General features: G+C 48.9%; 1 protein-coding gene and 1 non-coding gene across 2 annotated transcripts; both read right to left on the bottom strand.

The window, feature by feature from the left end:
* Nucleotides 1-226: 226 nt before the first annotated feature.
* Nucleotides 227-6007, bottom strand: IQCJ (IQ motif containing J). The gene is given in 5 exon segments (XM_030455806.1): nt 227-327; nt 330-484; nt 2465-2545; nt 3423-3487; nt 5993-6007. Coding segments are annotated over 5 exon segments (417 nt in total).
* Nucleotides 6008-13321: 7314 nt separating this feature from the next.
* Nucleotides 13322-13449, bottom strand: LOC115598795. The gene has a single exon (XR_003987927.1). It is a non-coding gene; the product is annotated as a U6atac minor spliceosomal RNA (small nuclear RNA).
* Nucleotides 13450-14460: the final 1011 nt, after the last annotated feature.

Genomic DNA, 14460 nt, shown 5'->3' on the forward strand with positions numbered 1-14460 from the left:
CACACCCCATCAGAACCATATGGGTTGGAACAGACCTTTAAGACCATTGAGTTCAACTACAAACCAGCAGTGCCAAGGCCACCACCACCCCATGCCCACATCTCCAGGGCTTTGAAACCCTTCCAGGGATGGGGACTCCAGCCCTGCCCTGGGCAGGCTGGGCCAGTGCAGGAGACCCAGATCTCAAGTTCAGCAGCACCTACAAGAACCACACCAGCTCCTGGGTTCACCTCCCACCCCCTCCCCACCAACTCCCTCTCTCACCAGGAGCTCATCGTTCAGCTTGCAGTTCTCCAAAGTCCCCAGGAGGAAGCCAACAAAAAGAAAAGGGATGGGAAAACCTCTCCCAGTACTCACGGGGGTGCTGGTGTCAGAAAAGGTGTTCATGCTGATGGATCTGCTCATCTTCCCTGAGGAGAGGGATGGTGGGGAGGGGCTGCGCTTCTCGGGGCGCTGCAGGTACTCGCGCCATGCCCGCTGGATGCTGCAGGACACCAGGACACAGGGGTGGTGGTGGTGGGGAATGCAGAAAGAAAAGCTAGTTAAAATACATATATTCTTGACTGAGGATACGATCCTGGTGGGTTTCTCCTCCTTGGTGCCCTTTGTTTTCCAGTTTGGGTGATGCCCAGGTGTAGCTGCCCTCTCTAGAGGAGCCACCACTGGTGTGACCCGAGCTCTGCTCTTAGGTGTAACTCAAGTACCTCTGAAGTAGAAGCAATTCCTCATTTCACAGACTCACACAACCACAGAGTGTTAGGGGTTGGGAGGGACTTCAAAATTTCAAAATCCCTAACCTACAGAACCTAAAGAAGTTGTTTAAATGCTCAAGGCCAGGTTGGAGGAAGCCTTGACCAGCCTTGTCTGGATGAGAGGTGTCCCTGCCCTTGGCAGGGAGGTTGGAGGAGGTATCTCCAAAGTCCCCTCCAACTTAAGCCATTCTAGGATTCTTTGATTCTAATTTCAGACTTGGACATAACTCAGTAATTCTCTTCCATCTTGCATCTCTGTTTAAAAGAAAAAACCAGCCTGCAACACCTCCTTGTTCCATCAGCTTGGAGATCCTCATCAGAGATGGAAGTTCAGAGCCAGAGCAGGACCCTGACATCTCCCTTCTGGGGAGCTGAGGATGTAAAACTTCCTCCAAAGCAACACATGGGGATCACAGATGGAGCTCTGCTCCCAAACCCTAAACTTTGGCCAGGTTTCTAAAACCAGAGAGGCAATTTTATAGAGAAATCAGGTTTGCTGTGTGGGCAGTGGGAGGGCAGGGCAGCTCTCAGCAGGTGGCAGTGCCAGCCTGGCTCTGCCTCTCCCATCCTGAGAGGTGTTGGGAATTCAATGAACACAACGTTTTTGGGGGGTTTACAGGCAGGATGACCCCTCAGCTCTGCAGGAAACACCCCTGACATCTTCACACCTCCAGCATTTACACTGGGGGTTGTTTCAGCTTCAAGCTTTACTGCATAATCTCTGCAAGCAGTATTGACATACTCATATCCACACACACTCTCTCTCTTCTAAGAGATGAAGTCATTACCACCCTTCCAGAAAGCTCCCCAGAATTTTATTCTCTCATCTGGTTTATATTTGATCGGGATAAATACAATTTGATTTGATTTGATACTTGGCTTGTATGACTAAAAAGCACTGGATGGATTTTAATTTGAAGCTTCATCTCCTCTGAATATTTTATTATAGCATTAATACTTTCACATCCTGTATACCCAGTTAGCTAACTAAATAAACAGGCAAATGTCACTAAATAGTGAAATTCAGTGTATAACACAGCATTGAATACAGCTCTGAGGAGAGCTGCACCCCAAAGCTGGCTGTCAGAGAATGTTGCCATGAAGTAGTTGGGGATTTAGCATAAAAATGTTGATTTTTGGATGCATGCTAAATGTTCACTGTCTGCTGAGAAGTCCAGGGGCCACACGTAAGGGCAGAATAGGATCCAGCTGGATGGAGCTGAAGGAACAGCACTGGGAGAGGCCCAAAGAGGAGTCCTCTTCTCCAGCACTTCCATCTCCAGCCCCAGGAAAGTTTAAGGGTTGCTCCTTGCAGAGATGCCCCAGGAGCTGCCTGAGGAGCTGTACCCAGGCTTCCCATCAGATGTGAACAATCCCACACAGGAAACTCCTTGCTTTCCACTATACTTCCCTACTCTAGGATACTCCCTGTCCCTGTGAAAAATCAAGATTTTTTCAAATATTCTACAGTTTCACCAAGGAAATGCCAAAATCAGTGCAACATTAAAGCTTAGCATTTGAACCTCAACTCAAAGAGAACGTTTGTGTGCTTAAAAGGTAAGGAAGAGCTTAGCTAGCTGGTAAAACTGAAGTGTATTTAGTATTTGATGTTATACAGAAATCCAGGGGGGCTACAGGCTGCGTTCTGTGCTTCAGGAGTCAGACAAACCCAGCTGCATTTAGAGGCAGAAATTACATGCTTGGTTACTTACATTTTCACTTTGGATTCCAGGGGCTGTAAGTTGATATTATATTTTTCAATATTATTTTCTTCATCCATGGCAAGCTGATGGCTAGGGAGAAGCAAAGAGAATGGGTTTAGGGCTCCTCAACGTGATGCTGCTGCTGCAAATTAATTCTGAAATTTTGACAAGAAGGCAGAGGAGCTGCTGGTTATAAGGTGTTGCTGTCTTTGGAGGAAGGGTCCCTGTCTCCAGCCTCATTTGGTACCAATTTGGGTCCATTTTCCAGATCAAAGCCCACCTGAACCAGTGCACTCCACCTGCTCCAGAGACAGCCACACCCAGCAAAGAAGATGCAGCAAATCCAAAGCAAAAAGAAACCCAACCAAACAACCCCAAAACCCCAACACTGACAAATATAATAGATATTCTTTCTAAATTAACTCTCATCCCTGGGGCTACGTTAGAAAAGCTGGAGAGTCAAATGGAAAGGAGCAATGGAAATGCTGGTAGCAAAATGAATTACATCAGCAAAAGCCATCCATGGAATGGGAAGGAAAAATATTCTTCATTATAAATGATGGCCAGGGAACTGGTGCTTTCTCAAGTGCTTTGAGAAGGTGATTGGAAAATGCTGGAAGTTAAAAAAAAAAAAACAAAACATCTGGGGAGGTTGCTTTGGATGGGACAAGCACCATGGGTGGAAGGTCTTGGTGGGAGAAGGTGTAAGATTAGACCCCAACCTGTGGAGTTATTTTGAGACTTTACTGGGCACTTAATTACATCATTCAATCAGCAGCAGCTTTCAGAAATTATCCTCCTGTAACTAAAAATAAGAAGTGTTCACGGGAGAGGTGCAAAAGCTTGATTATTTACTATATATTACCAAGAGAAACATGGTTGGCAACAACCAGCCTGTCCCCCAGGAAGGGATTTGTTGCCATCCCACTTTATCACGTGTGAGAGCCCCCAGAAATCCCCCATTTACCTTTGAAGCAAATCTTTGCCATTATTGACCTGTTCCAAGGTGTGCTGCAGCCTTCTGAGTTCTTCCTGCAGGGAGAGAAAGAAACAAAACATTGATTTCAGTGTAATTCTGGGAAGCCTTTGGCTGGCTGGGGAGATGCCCTCTCAGCCAACATTGGGAACAAAACCCTAAATGAAAAACCTTTCAGAAAACAAAAAACTTTCAAAATTAAAGATCCAAACTAACCACAAAGAAACCAAGGTACTGATCCATCTGCCCAGCACAAGTTGGAAAGAAAATATCTGACCTATATATTAAAAAAAAAAAAAGGAATAATCAGAGCAAAAAAAGGAAAATGTTCTTTCATGTCTTAGGTGTGTGGCTGCTTTGATTGGAGAGGAGTCAGCCTGGGGAAGAGGCAGGAGAGCCCCAGTTGATATTCTCAGGAGCTTCTCATTGTTCTGCAATCAAGGAGCATTCAGCTTCAGAATTAAGAGCCTGGCTGAGATTCACAGCTCCATGCCTTTCCCTGGGTGTTTGCATCAGATCCTGGCTGAATGAGATGAGACAGAGATGTCCTGAGTGGAAGAGCTGAGGTTCCCTGCATCCATGCTAATGTCCCAGCAAAAATCTATCCCTGATGTGAAGCAGAGATAAAAAGCTTAAAAAAAAACCCCAAATGTATCTGTCTGGCAGGGTTTTATTGCTCTGATGGAAAAGGAGCTGAGGGGTGGAGGAGAAGGTGGTCACCATGAAGTGTGTGCTCCAGGGGATGCAATTCCTGGACATGGTGCCCAGTCCCCTGTCAGGATTCCCAGGAAGGCCAAGAACACTGCAAAGGCAAAACAAGGATGTGTTTATCTGGTGTGTGTGATCAGACCTGAGGGGGAATCCAAGATTTTGGGTCCAATAAGACTGTGGCAGCCTCCAGGTCCACAAAAACCCAGCCAGCTCCATCTTCTGCAGCCCCAAAGAAAGCCCTGGGAGATTTTAGTGGCACTTTTTAGTCCTTTGCAAGGCTCTACCCTGTTCACACAGAACAGGATCCTGGTCAGCAGCTGATTTATTCCTTTCCTTTCCTCCCAGCCTTGGCAGTTCCCCTGCTGCAAAGTAGGTTTTAGACATAAATTTCTCAGAAGGACAATCAGAGGGTCCCCAGCCTTTGCCTTCTGGGGCTCTGGTCCATCAAGGGTTGGACTTGATGATCTCTGAGGTCCCTTCCAACCCAGTCAATTCTATGATTCTATGATTTTGTGGGCACATGGTGGCTGGCAAAGCACTGCCCATGGACCACTCCTCAGCCACTGGGAATGACCCAAACTGGAAACAACTTCTTATTTTGCCTTTTTTTTTATTGTGCTCTGAGGAGCATCCTCCTCTAGCATATTAGAACCAAGCAACTTTCCAAAATTGTTTCCTCTGAAGCCCTGCTCAGTTCAGAGTTGACCTTTCCTTTCTCCCATATTACTCTGCTGGTCGTTTGGTTTTTTTTTTAGCATCCCCCAGAACCCAGTTCAGTAATTTAGAATGTGAAAACAATTTGCAATTGACTTTATATCTATAGCTCTGGGTGACAAAACCTGCATGAGTTACATAAATCATTGCTGGTGTTTGACATCATTTTCCATTAACCCCAGGGTGAAAACCGAACAAAAAAACCCCAGAAAAACCCCAAATTGGTTGTGACATTTTTGACTATTCAGGCTTTCAATTAACCAGCCCGGGCCAGGCTGCATAAAAAGCCATGATCTAAGGCAAGTGCAGAAGGGGCACAGCAATGTTTGCATAATTGGGAAGAGAAGGAGACATAAAATCTATACTAATTTCAGTTTTGCATCATTAACCATGAAGTATTGATTATTGCTCCTTCCAGCAGGATTTATGAAGCCAGCCATGCACAGACAGGGATGGGATGCTCTGCCCCCAGCCCCTGGCATGGTCACCAAGGGGTGTAGGGACAATCAGGGTCCTGCTCCTCCAAACCCCTGCCCCAGGAGGTCCCCAAATCCCCCAGGAGTGACCTAGCTGCAAGCTGGGACTTCAGAAAATTAAACTGGAAGAGATCCATACTTCTGGAGGAATGCACCAGGCCTCTAGAGAGCTGGATGGGATGTAAACACAGTGTAAAGTTTAGGGCAGGTTTCCTCTGCCTCCATCCACCCAACACAGACATTGCCAGCACCAGGAAAACCTGAAGTGCAGGACCCCTGTTTAGAGCAAAATAAAGAAGTTGTTTGTTGGTTTGGGGTTTTTTTTCTGCTCTTTAACATGCACATTCTGCTTATGCAGTAATTATTTCCCAGCCTGGAGATCTGTACTTTTAAGCTCTTGTAATGATTTAATTATGGCCAGGAAAGGCTGGAACCCAACAGGCCAGAAACGACCAAAGGGCTCCTAGAGAGTCTGCAGACCCTGAAGCCACCTAAAGCTGGTTCCTGGTGCAGTCCCCAGGTTTTAAAAGCCTGGCTTGGCTTAAAACAAAATTATTCTGGGTCTTTTTTCTCTTCCTGGAGGGACCCAGAGGTTGCTGCAGACTCTGCTGCTGGTTTGGGCTTGCACTGAGATGTCACCTCTTGTTTGACAGCACCCACCAGATCTGGGGCCATCGAGGCAGCCTGAGGGGCAGAGGAGTAGAAATACAAACCAAGCCAAATGTACCAGCTCCTAAATTCCTTTTCAAGAAGTCTGTTTAAAAAAAAAAAACCAAAACCAACCAACCAAACAAAACCAACCCAAACAAACAACACAAAACCCAGTTATTAGTGTAAAATCTAAGGAAAAAAAATCTGCAGATGCTAAATCACACCCAGAGAAATATTTACCTCCAGCAGCAGGTTTTAAGAGGTTTTAAGCACCTCTTTTAACCACCAGCAGGTTTTAAGCACCCCTTTTTTGTTGCTGGACCCCAAAATACCCCTTCAGGTCAGCTGAGCTCTTTATCCCCATGGGTTTAGAGGAGCACAGAGAAAGTAAGGCAGAGGCCACGTATTAAAAATTAAATTCCAACCCCTTTTTGGACACGGGTGCTGCCAAAGGTCACCCCCTGGCTGGAGCACTGGGCAGACTTTTCCTCCTTCCTGGCTGAGATGCCCAGGGGGTTCATTTGCTGCCTGCTTCCCAAGCCACCTCCATCACTCCAAGGCTGAACTGCTGATAATTTCATAGAGTCATAGAATCATAGAATTAGCCGGGTTGGAAGGGACCTCAGAGATCATCTAGTCCAACCCTTGACCCACCGGAGCAGTTGCTAGACCATGGCACTGAGTGCCACATCCAGTCTTTTTTTAAATGTCTCCAGGGACGGAGAATCTACCACCTCACCGGGCAGTCCATTCCATAGCCTGATCACCCTCTCCGTGAAGAAATTCTTTCTAATATCTAACCTAAACCTCCCCTGGCACAACTTAAGACTGTGTCCTCTTGTCTTGTTGATGGTCGTCTGTGAAAAGAGTCCAGTTCCCACCTGGCTACAGCCTCCTTTCAGGGAGTTGTAGACAGCAATGAGGTCTCCCCTGAGCCTCCTCTTCTCCAGGCTGAACAGCCCCAGCTCTCTCAGCCTCTCCTCATAGGGCCTGTGCTTGAGTCCCTTCACCAGCCTGGTTGCCCTCCTTTGGACCTGTTCCAGGACCTCTACATCCTTCTTAAACTGAGGGGCCCAGAACTGGACACAGTACTCGAGGTGTGGCCTCACCAGCGCTGAGTACAGGGGCAGAATCACCTCCCTGGACCTGCTGGTGACGCTGTTTCTGATACAGGCCAGGATGCCATTGGCCTTCTTGGCCACCTGGGCACACTGCTGGCTCATGTTCAGTTTCTTGTCGATGCAGACTCCCAGGTCCCTTTCTGCCTGGCTGCTCTCCAGCCACTCTGTCCCCAGCCTGGAGCTCCCCATGGGGTTGTTGTGGCCAAAGTGCAGGACCCGGCACTTGGCCTTGTTGAACCTCATCCCGTTGGAATCGGCCCAGCTCTCCAGTCTGTCCAGGTCCCTCTGCAGAGCCCTCCTGCCTTCCAGCTGATCCACACTCCCCCCCAGCTTGGTGTCATCTGTGAATTTGCTGATGATGGACTCAATCCCCTCATCTAAATCATCACTGAAGATATTGAACAGCACTGGGCCCAACACTGATCCCTGGGGGACACCACTAGTGACCAGCCGCCATTTTGATGCAGCCCCGTTCAGCACCACTCTCTGGGCCCGGCCCTCCAGCCAGTTCCTAACCCAGCACAGGGCGCTCCTGTCCAAGCTGGGGGCTGACAGCTTCTTCAGGAGGATGCTGTGGGAGACGGTGTCAAAGGCTTTGCTGAAGTCCAGGCAGACCACATCCACAGCCTTCCCCTCATCCACCAGACGGGTCACCCGATCATAAAAGGAGCTCAGGTTGGTCAGACAGGACCTGCCCTTCCTAAACCCGTGCTGGCTGGGTCTGATCCCTTGCCCATCCTGTAGGTGCTGTGTGATTGCACTGAGGATGATCTGCTCCATGACCCTGCCAGGCACTGAGGTCAGGCTGACGGGCCTGGAGTTTCCCAGGTCCTCCTTCCGGCCCTTTTTGTGGATTGGCGTGACATTCGCCAACATGTAAAGCCCTTTCTTTCATGTAAAGCCCTTCCTCCCTTTTCCATACCCTAGGGACACACTATCCAATGGTTTCTCCTCCCAATTTATAACTCAAGCCACCATTTGATCACAAGAGGACCCAACACCAAACGTAAGTGCAAGCCCAGCTTAGGGAACAACTCTTGAAGTCAGGTCTGATCCCTTTGCTGTGATGCTGGCTCCATAGGGATGCCCAGGACAGCTGATTTCCTCATCCCTCTCCTCAGGGGGTATAAAAAGGGGTGTACAGGGATGGCAGCATTGCTGGTGATGTCTCCCAGGGGACAGGAGCACTCACAGCATTCACCTCTGGAGCTTTTTTCCCCCTGCCCACACTATCAATAAATTTGTTTTCTTTTTCCTTCCTTCAGCTCTTGCCCTCAGGAAGAGTAATCTGTGGCTCCATGGCTACAGAACATTGTTTTGAAGTTATGACAGCTCTGGAAACCTCACACAAGGATGAATAGCACTAAAAAAGCTGAGTTAGGGTCCTTTTTAAAGCCTCTTCTTTCTGATGCTGTCTCTGTGGTCAGGGCTTCCAACAGCCCCACTGCTGCCCCCAAGAGCCAAGCTTTTAACTTCTGCCAAAGGAGGTAACTAGAATGAGGGAAACCTCTTGACATCCTGACTTCTCTGAAGCACCACAGCCCTTCTGAACACCCAGAAAAAGCTCTGGGAGAACAGGAATGCTAGGGGAGACTCAGCAAAAAATGGTTTCAGAGGTTTGAGCCCAAGGGGAAAACCATCCTGGGATCAGAAAGGGAATTTCTCACTGAAACACAGAGATTTTGGGAGACAAGCAGCAGGGATGGGGTGAGGAGATGCCATGGCCATCTCCAGGATTTTGATGCCATTTTGATGCCAAACCCTGGTGCAAACCACCACAGCTTCACAGGGAACTCGTGCTTCACGTTCTCCACCAGGTGCTGCCTTCCCTACACCAGAGCTGCTCAAGCCAGCAACCAGCAAGCTGTAGAAAACACTGATTTTAAGTTTTTTTTTTTCCAAAAGCAAGCTTCAAACCCAAGGAAACCCAACAATTATGACCTGCTGAATGCCACCACACACACTGGCAGAGCAACCAACCTGCCCTGCAAGCTCTGGACAACAAAAAAAGCCCCAAAATCTCATCAGCTGGACCCATCCTGTGCTGGAAGAGCCACAGAGCCCACAGGACCATTCACTGCAGGAGAAATGAAGTTTTCCAGTCTGCATTGGCTCAGGTGGGAAGGTTTTTTTCATCTTTAAGAAGAGGAAGGGAATGGCAGCCCTGGTGTTGTGCTTCATGGACCTAAAACTGCACCCTGGGGAACAGCATCAGCCAAAGTGCATGGGGATGGGAGGTGACTTTTATGGAGAAAAACCATGTTCAGCCCTCACTGACACCAACAGCCCCAGTTTTTTAATTTTTACCATCACTTAACCCTTCCTCTGAATTATTCCTGCTAAAACCACCACGGGTTTCAGCTCATGGGGACTTCCAAGGGAACACAAATCTGCACCCAACTTGCCCCCACCTCCCACCAAGGTTTCCAGAGCTGAGCCCAGATGATTTGGGAAAAAAAAAGAAATATTAATTTTGGGAAAAACACGATGAGATTGCAAGCAAGGCAGTGTGGATTTCAGCATGCCAGGAGGGGGAAGGCAGGGGGAAAATCTGACATGACAGATCCATCTTCTGAACTCCCAGTGGAGGCTTTTTCTCCCAGAAAAAAAAAAAGTAAGCAGCTCTTTTTATAGCTCATGAGCCTATTACTTCTACTGACAACAACAGATGACTGTTTTAAAACTGAAAAGAAATATATTAATCCAATTTTCAGCTTTTTAGTATGGGGTACTATCAACTAATTTTCACAAGAGAGAAGACTGATGAACTGGTTAGAAAATCAGAGGACTACACAGAAAAAAACCAATCATCACCCATCTACTACAGACACATTTCATAGAATCATAGAATCATAGAATAGGCTGGGTTGGAAGGGACCTCAGAGATCATCGAGTCCAACCCTTGATCAACTACCACCACAGTCACTAGACTATGGCACTGAGTGCCATATTGAGTTGCTTTTTACATGTCTCCAGGGACAAAGAGTCCACCACCTCCCCAGGCAGCCCGTTCCAATGCCTGATCACCCTCTCCAGAAAGAAATTCTTTCTCATCTCCAACCTAAACCTCCCCTGGCACAACTTGAGACCCTTTGTGCCCTCTTGTCTTGCTGAGAGTTGCCTGGGAAAAGAGCCCAACCCCCCCCTGGCTCCAACCTCCTTTCAGGGAGTTGCAGAGAGTGATGAGGTCTCCCCTGAGCCTCCTCTTCTCCAGCCTCAACACCCCCAGCTCCCTCAGCCCTTCCTCACAGCAATTCTGCTGGATCCCTTCACAGCCTCCTTGCTCTTCTCTGCACCTGCTCCAGCACCTCAAGCTCCTTCCTGAACTTCCTGAGGGGCCCAGAACTGGACACAGGACTCAAGCTGTGGCCTCCCCAGGGCTGAGCACAGGGGCAGAATCCCTTCCCTGGACCTGCTGGCCACGCTCTTCCTGAGCCAGCCCAGGATGCCATTGGCCTTCTTGGCCACCTGGGCACACTGCTGGCTCATGTTCAGCTTCCTGGCAATCCAGACTCCCAGGTCCCTTTCTGCCTGGCTGCTCTCCAGCCACTCTGTCCCCAGCCTGTAGCGCTGCATGGGGTTGTTGTGGCCAAAGTGCAGGACCCGGCACTTGGCCTTGTTTCCACGTTTGGCCACTTTTTCCACGTTTCTGGCACTTCTGAAGGTCCCATTTAGGCCCAGCAGTTTGGGTTTGGTCCCTAAACAAGAGCTGCTTTTTGGAAGCACTCACACAATGTCCCCGAAGCCACCAGCTCCCCAGCAGCCACCTTTGCTTGGACAACACAAGGATTTAATGCCAGGACTCTCCATCACCACATGGATGAGCACACAGACCCCTGGGCAGGACAGGTCCCTTTTTGCACCAAGGAGCAACCCAGAGGGTGCCACCAGCTCCCAGTCACCCCCAGCACGCACAGACCCCCACGTTTTGCTCCCATTTCAGGGGTTTCAGGCACTGTCACCATCATGGCACAGGAGGGGACAGCACAGCTGCAGCCACAGGAAGGTCAAGGACCTCAGAGCAGAGCAGCCACATAGGATCAGAGACTGGTTTGGGATGGAAAGGACCATAAAGCCCCCCCAGTGCCACCCCTGCCATGGACAGGGACCCCTCCCACAGCCCAGGGTGCTCCAAGCCCCATCCAACCTTTAACACTGCCAGGGATGGGGCAGCCACAGCTTCTGGGGGCAACCAGGGGCTCAGCACCCTCACAGCAAAAAATTTCTTCCTAAAATCTCATCGATCTCCTCTCTTCAAGTTTTAAGTCATTCCCTTTGTCTCATCCCTCCAGGCTCCTGTCTAAAGCCCTTCCCCAGCTTTCCTGGAGCCCCTTCAGGGACTGGAAGGTGCCCTGAGGTCTCCCTGGATCCTTCTCTTCTCTGGGAGCAGAATTTGTCCATGTTTTCCTTCCCCTTCATCCCATCACTGTGCAGCACACCAGGATGGCAGCCCAAGGGAGAACCCAAGAGCAGCTGCATTTGCTTCATGCTGAAGTCCCAGGTTTAGAGCAAAATGACCCAAAAGCAGAAGAGCCAAAAGCCCCAGCAGTGTAAAGCCAGGGGATGGCATTCCAGCCACAGCTTCTGGGGCACCCAGGGGCTCAACACCCTCACAGCAAAGAAATCCCTCCCAATTTCTCATCTAAATCTCCTCTCTCCAAGTTTTAAGCTGTTGCCCCTTGTCCTTTCACTACACACACAGGGAAGCATCCCTGCATCCCCAGGAACACAGTTTTTTTCCCCTGATGAACAACACACCCAGCACTTCTGATGAGGGTCTTCATCTTTATGTACACTGTAATTTCCAGCCACTCTGGTGTTTGTCTTCAGCCTGAGAAATTGCTTTTCCAGGCTGATAATAATGAAACTACTCACTCATTTGGATGCTTATAACTATGCCAGCACCAAGAAAACAGAAATCTACTCATAAAAACTGAGCTGTGCTTGCTAGAGACAGGAGGCACAAGTCATGTCATCCCCCAGCCCTACACTGCCTTCCTTTCCATCCACACCACCTCCTGATCAGACAAGATGATAGTTCCTAATGCAAGGGGAAAATATTTTATATTGAGCAGCCAGAAACTGCTCAGCCATGAAGATCATCACAGCTGCAGAAAGAGAGGAACATTCCTCCCAAGCCCCATCCCTCCAGCAGGACATCCCTGCGTCCAGCTCAGCCAGCATCCCACCCTCCAGCAGGACATCCCTGCATCCAGCATCCCACCCTCCAGGCAGCTGCTCCCAGGGCACAGCAAAGGAGATTTGCATTTGGCTGTGAAGATGCAGGATCCCCAAAGCTTCCCCAGCTCCCCCAAGAAGTCAGCCTGCAGCACCCCTGTGCTCAGCATGGCCTCAGTGGTGCCAAGAGGGATGCACAGGACAACTCAATCAGCAGAAAAATTAACTCGAGGATTTCCTGGGCTAAAGGAAATGCCACAACTCTTGTGTGGATCCCAGCACTGACAGGGCTTTAGGAGGAAGCTGAGTGTCATCACATCATCCATCCATCCATCCATCCCTCCATGCATCCATCCCTCCCTCCTGCCAGAGCTGAGCTGGAAGCCAAGGAACCAACATGGGCTCCCCATCAGCTCCTCTCTTCCTGCACCAGCCACCTCAAAACTTCTCCTACAACTCCTCCATCTAATTTAGAAGGGATTTTTCTTATCATAGAATCATAGAATTGGCTGGGTTGGAAGAGACCTCAGAGATCAAGTCCAACCCTTGATCCACTCCCCCCGTGGTTCCCAGCCCATGGCACTCAGTGCCACATCCAGGCTCTTTGGAAAGATCTCCAGACACGGAGAATCCACTCCTTCCCTGGGCAGCCCATTCCAATGCCTGATCACCCTCTCCAGAAAGAAATTCTTTCTCATCTCCAACCTAAACCTCCCCTGGCACAACTTGAGACCCTTTGTGCCCTCTTGTCTTGCTGAGAGTTGCCTGGGCAAAGAGCCCAACCCCCCCCTGGCTCCAACCTCCTTTCAGGGAGTTGCAGAGAGTGATGAGGTCTCCCCTGAGCCTCCTCTTCTCCAGCCTCAACACCCCCAGCTCCCTCAGCCCTTCCTCACAGCAATTCTGCTGGATCCCTTCACAGCCTCCTTGCTCTTCTCTGCACCTGCTCCAGCACCTCAAGCTCTTTCCTGAACTTCCTGAGGGTCCCAGAACTGGACACAGGACTCAAGCTGTGGCCTCACCAGAGCTGAGCACAGGGACAATAAAACATTGGTTAGATGCCACGAAGAAGGTGGCAGTGCCTTAACAGTATGTGTGTTGTACAGGCCACTGGGGCCTCTTCCATCCTTATCAAGGGGAGTGCTAACCTTCTCTCCTTTCATACAACACTCTCCCCCTTTTTTCTTCTCTTCAGTCCCCAGCTCGTTGCATGCAAACTGGATGGAGACTTCATCAAGGTGGGGAGCCCATGCTGGCAGATGAGGTCCCACAGACACAGAGCCCCTTGCTAAGTGGTTTTTTTTTTCTTATGTTCCTTCAAAAAGACACTGTTACACCCCAACACCTCTGGGAGCAGCCACAGTGCCATTTCAGAGCAGAAATTCCTCTATTTGAAGCACTGCTGGGACCACTCTAAAGTGGTACCAAGGTAATCAGACAAATCATCAGCACCATCCCTGGGCAACGAAATAATCCAAGCTTCCCCACCCTGCCTTCCTAATTAATCTCTTGACAAGAGTCATTAACACAATTTAACACAAGTGTTCACTCTGCTGTAGCCCCCTTATAAAGTGCAGATAATTTACAAGACCATTAAAGAGATGGCCAGAGATCCATCTCAGAGGCAAACTCTGAAATCCAGCACTAGAGGAAAATAATCAAATTAAATTACAGGACATAGCAGGTGTCAGAGCAAACCCCAACCTCTCTGCTTTTATGCATAAAAATTAAAGCTAATTGCAAACTGGGGGATTCTCTGTTCAGCAGCTGAGCAACCACAGGGACGTTTTTCTTTTGTGAACAGCAAGGAAAAGAAAAACCCAAGAAACCTAAGAATTAAAAGAGCACAAAAGGTATAAAATTTCTTTCATTTAAAAAGCAAGGATTTGGGTACTTTCCAGCTCCTGCTGAATTTCTGTTGCTACTCAGTATTCAAGTGATTTCCACCCTGTGGTTGGAGGTGCTGGAGGATGCTGAGGATGTTTCAAGGCTTCTCCAAAATCTGCTCAGGTCCTAAACCAAAGGTTTGAGGTAAAGACCCCAACCCCATGGATCCCCCACACCAGAGCTGTGGTTCTGGCTTGGGCCTCAGGGTAGGAACAGATCTGGATGTGATTTTTGTCATAAGCTACAAGTAAAAGCATTGGGATCCTCTTGGGTTTCACCAGAATTTAGGTATTT

Source organism: Calypte anna, chromosome 9, assembly GCF_003957555.1.
Source record: "Calypte anna isolate BGI_N300 chromosome 9, bCalAnn1_v1.p, whole genome shotgun sequence".
NCBI lineage: Eukaryota > Metazoa > Chordata > Aves > Apodiformes > Trochilidae > Calypte > Calypte anna.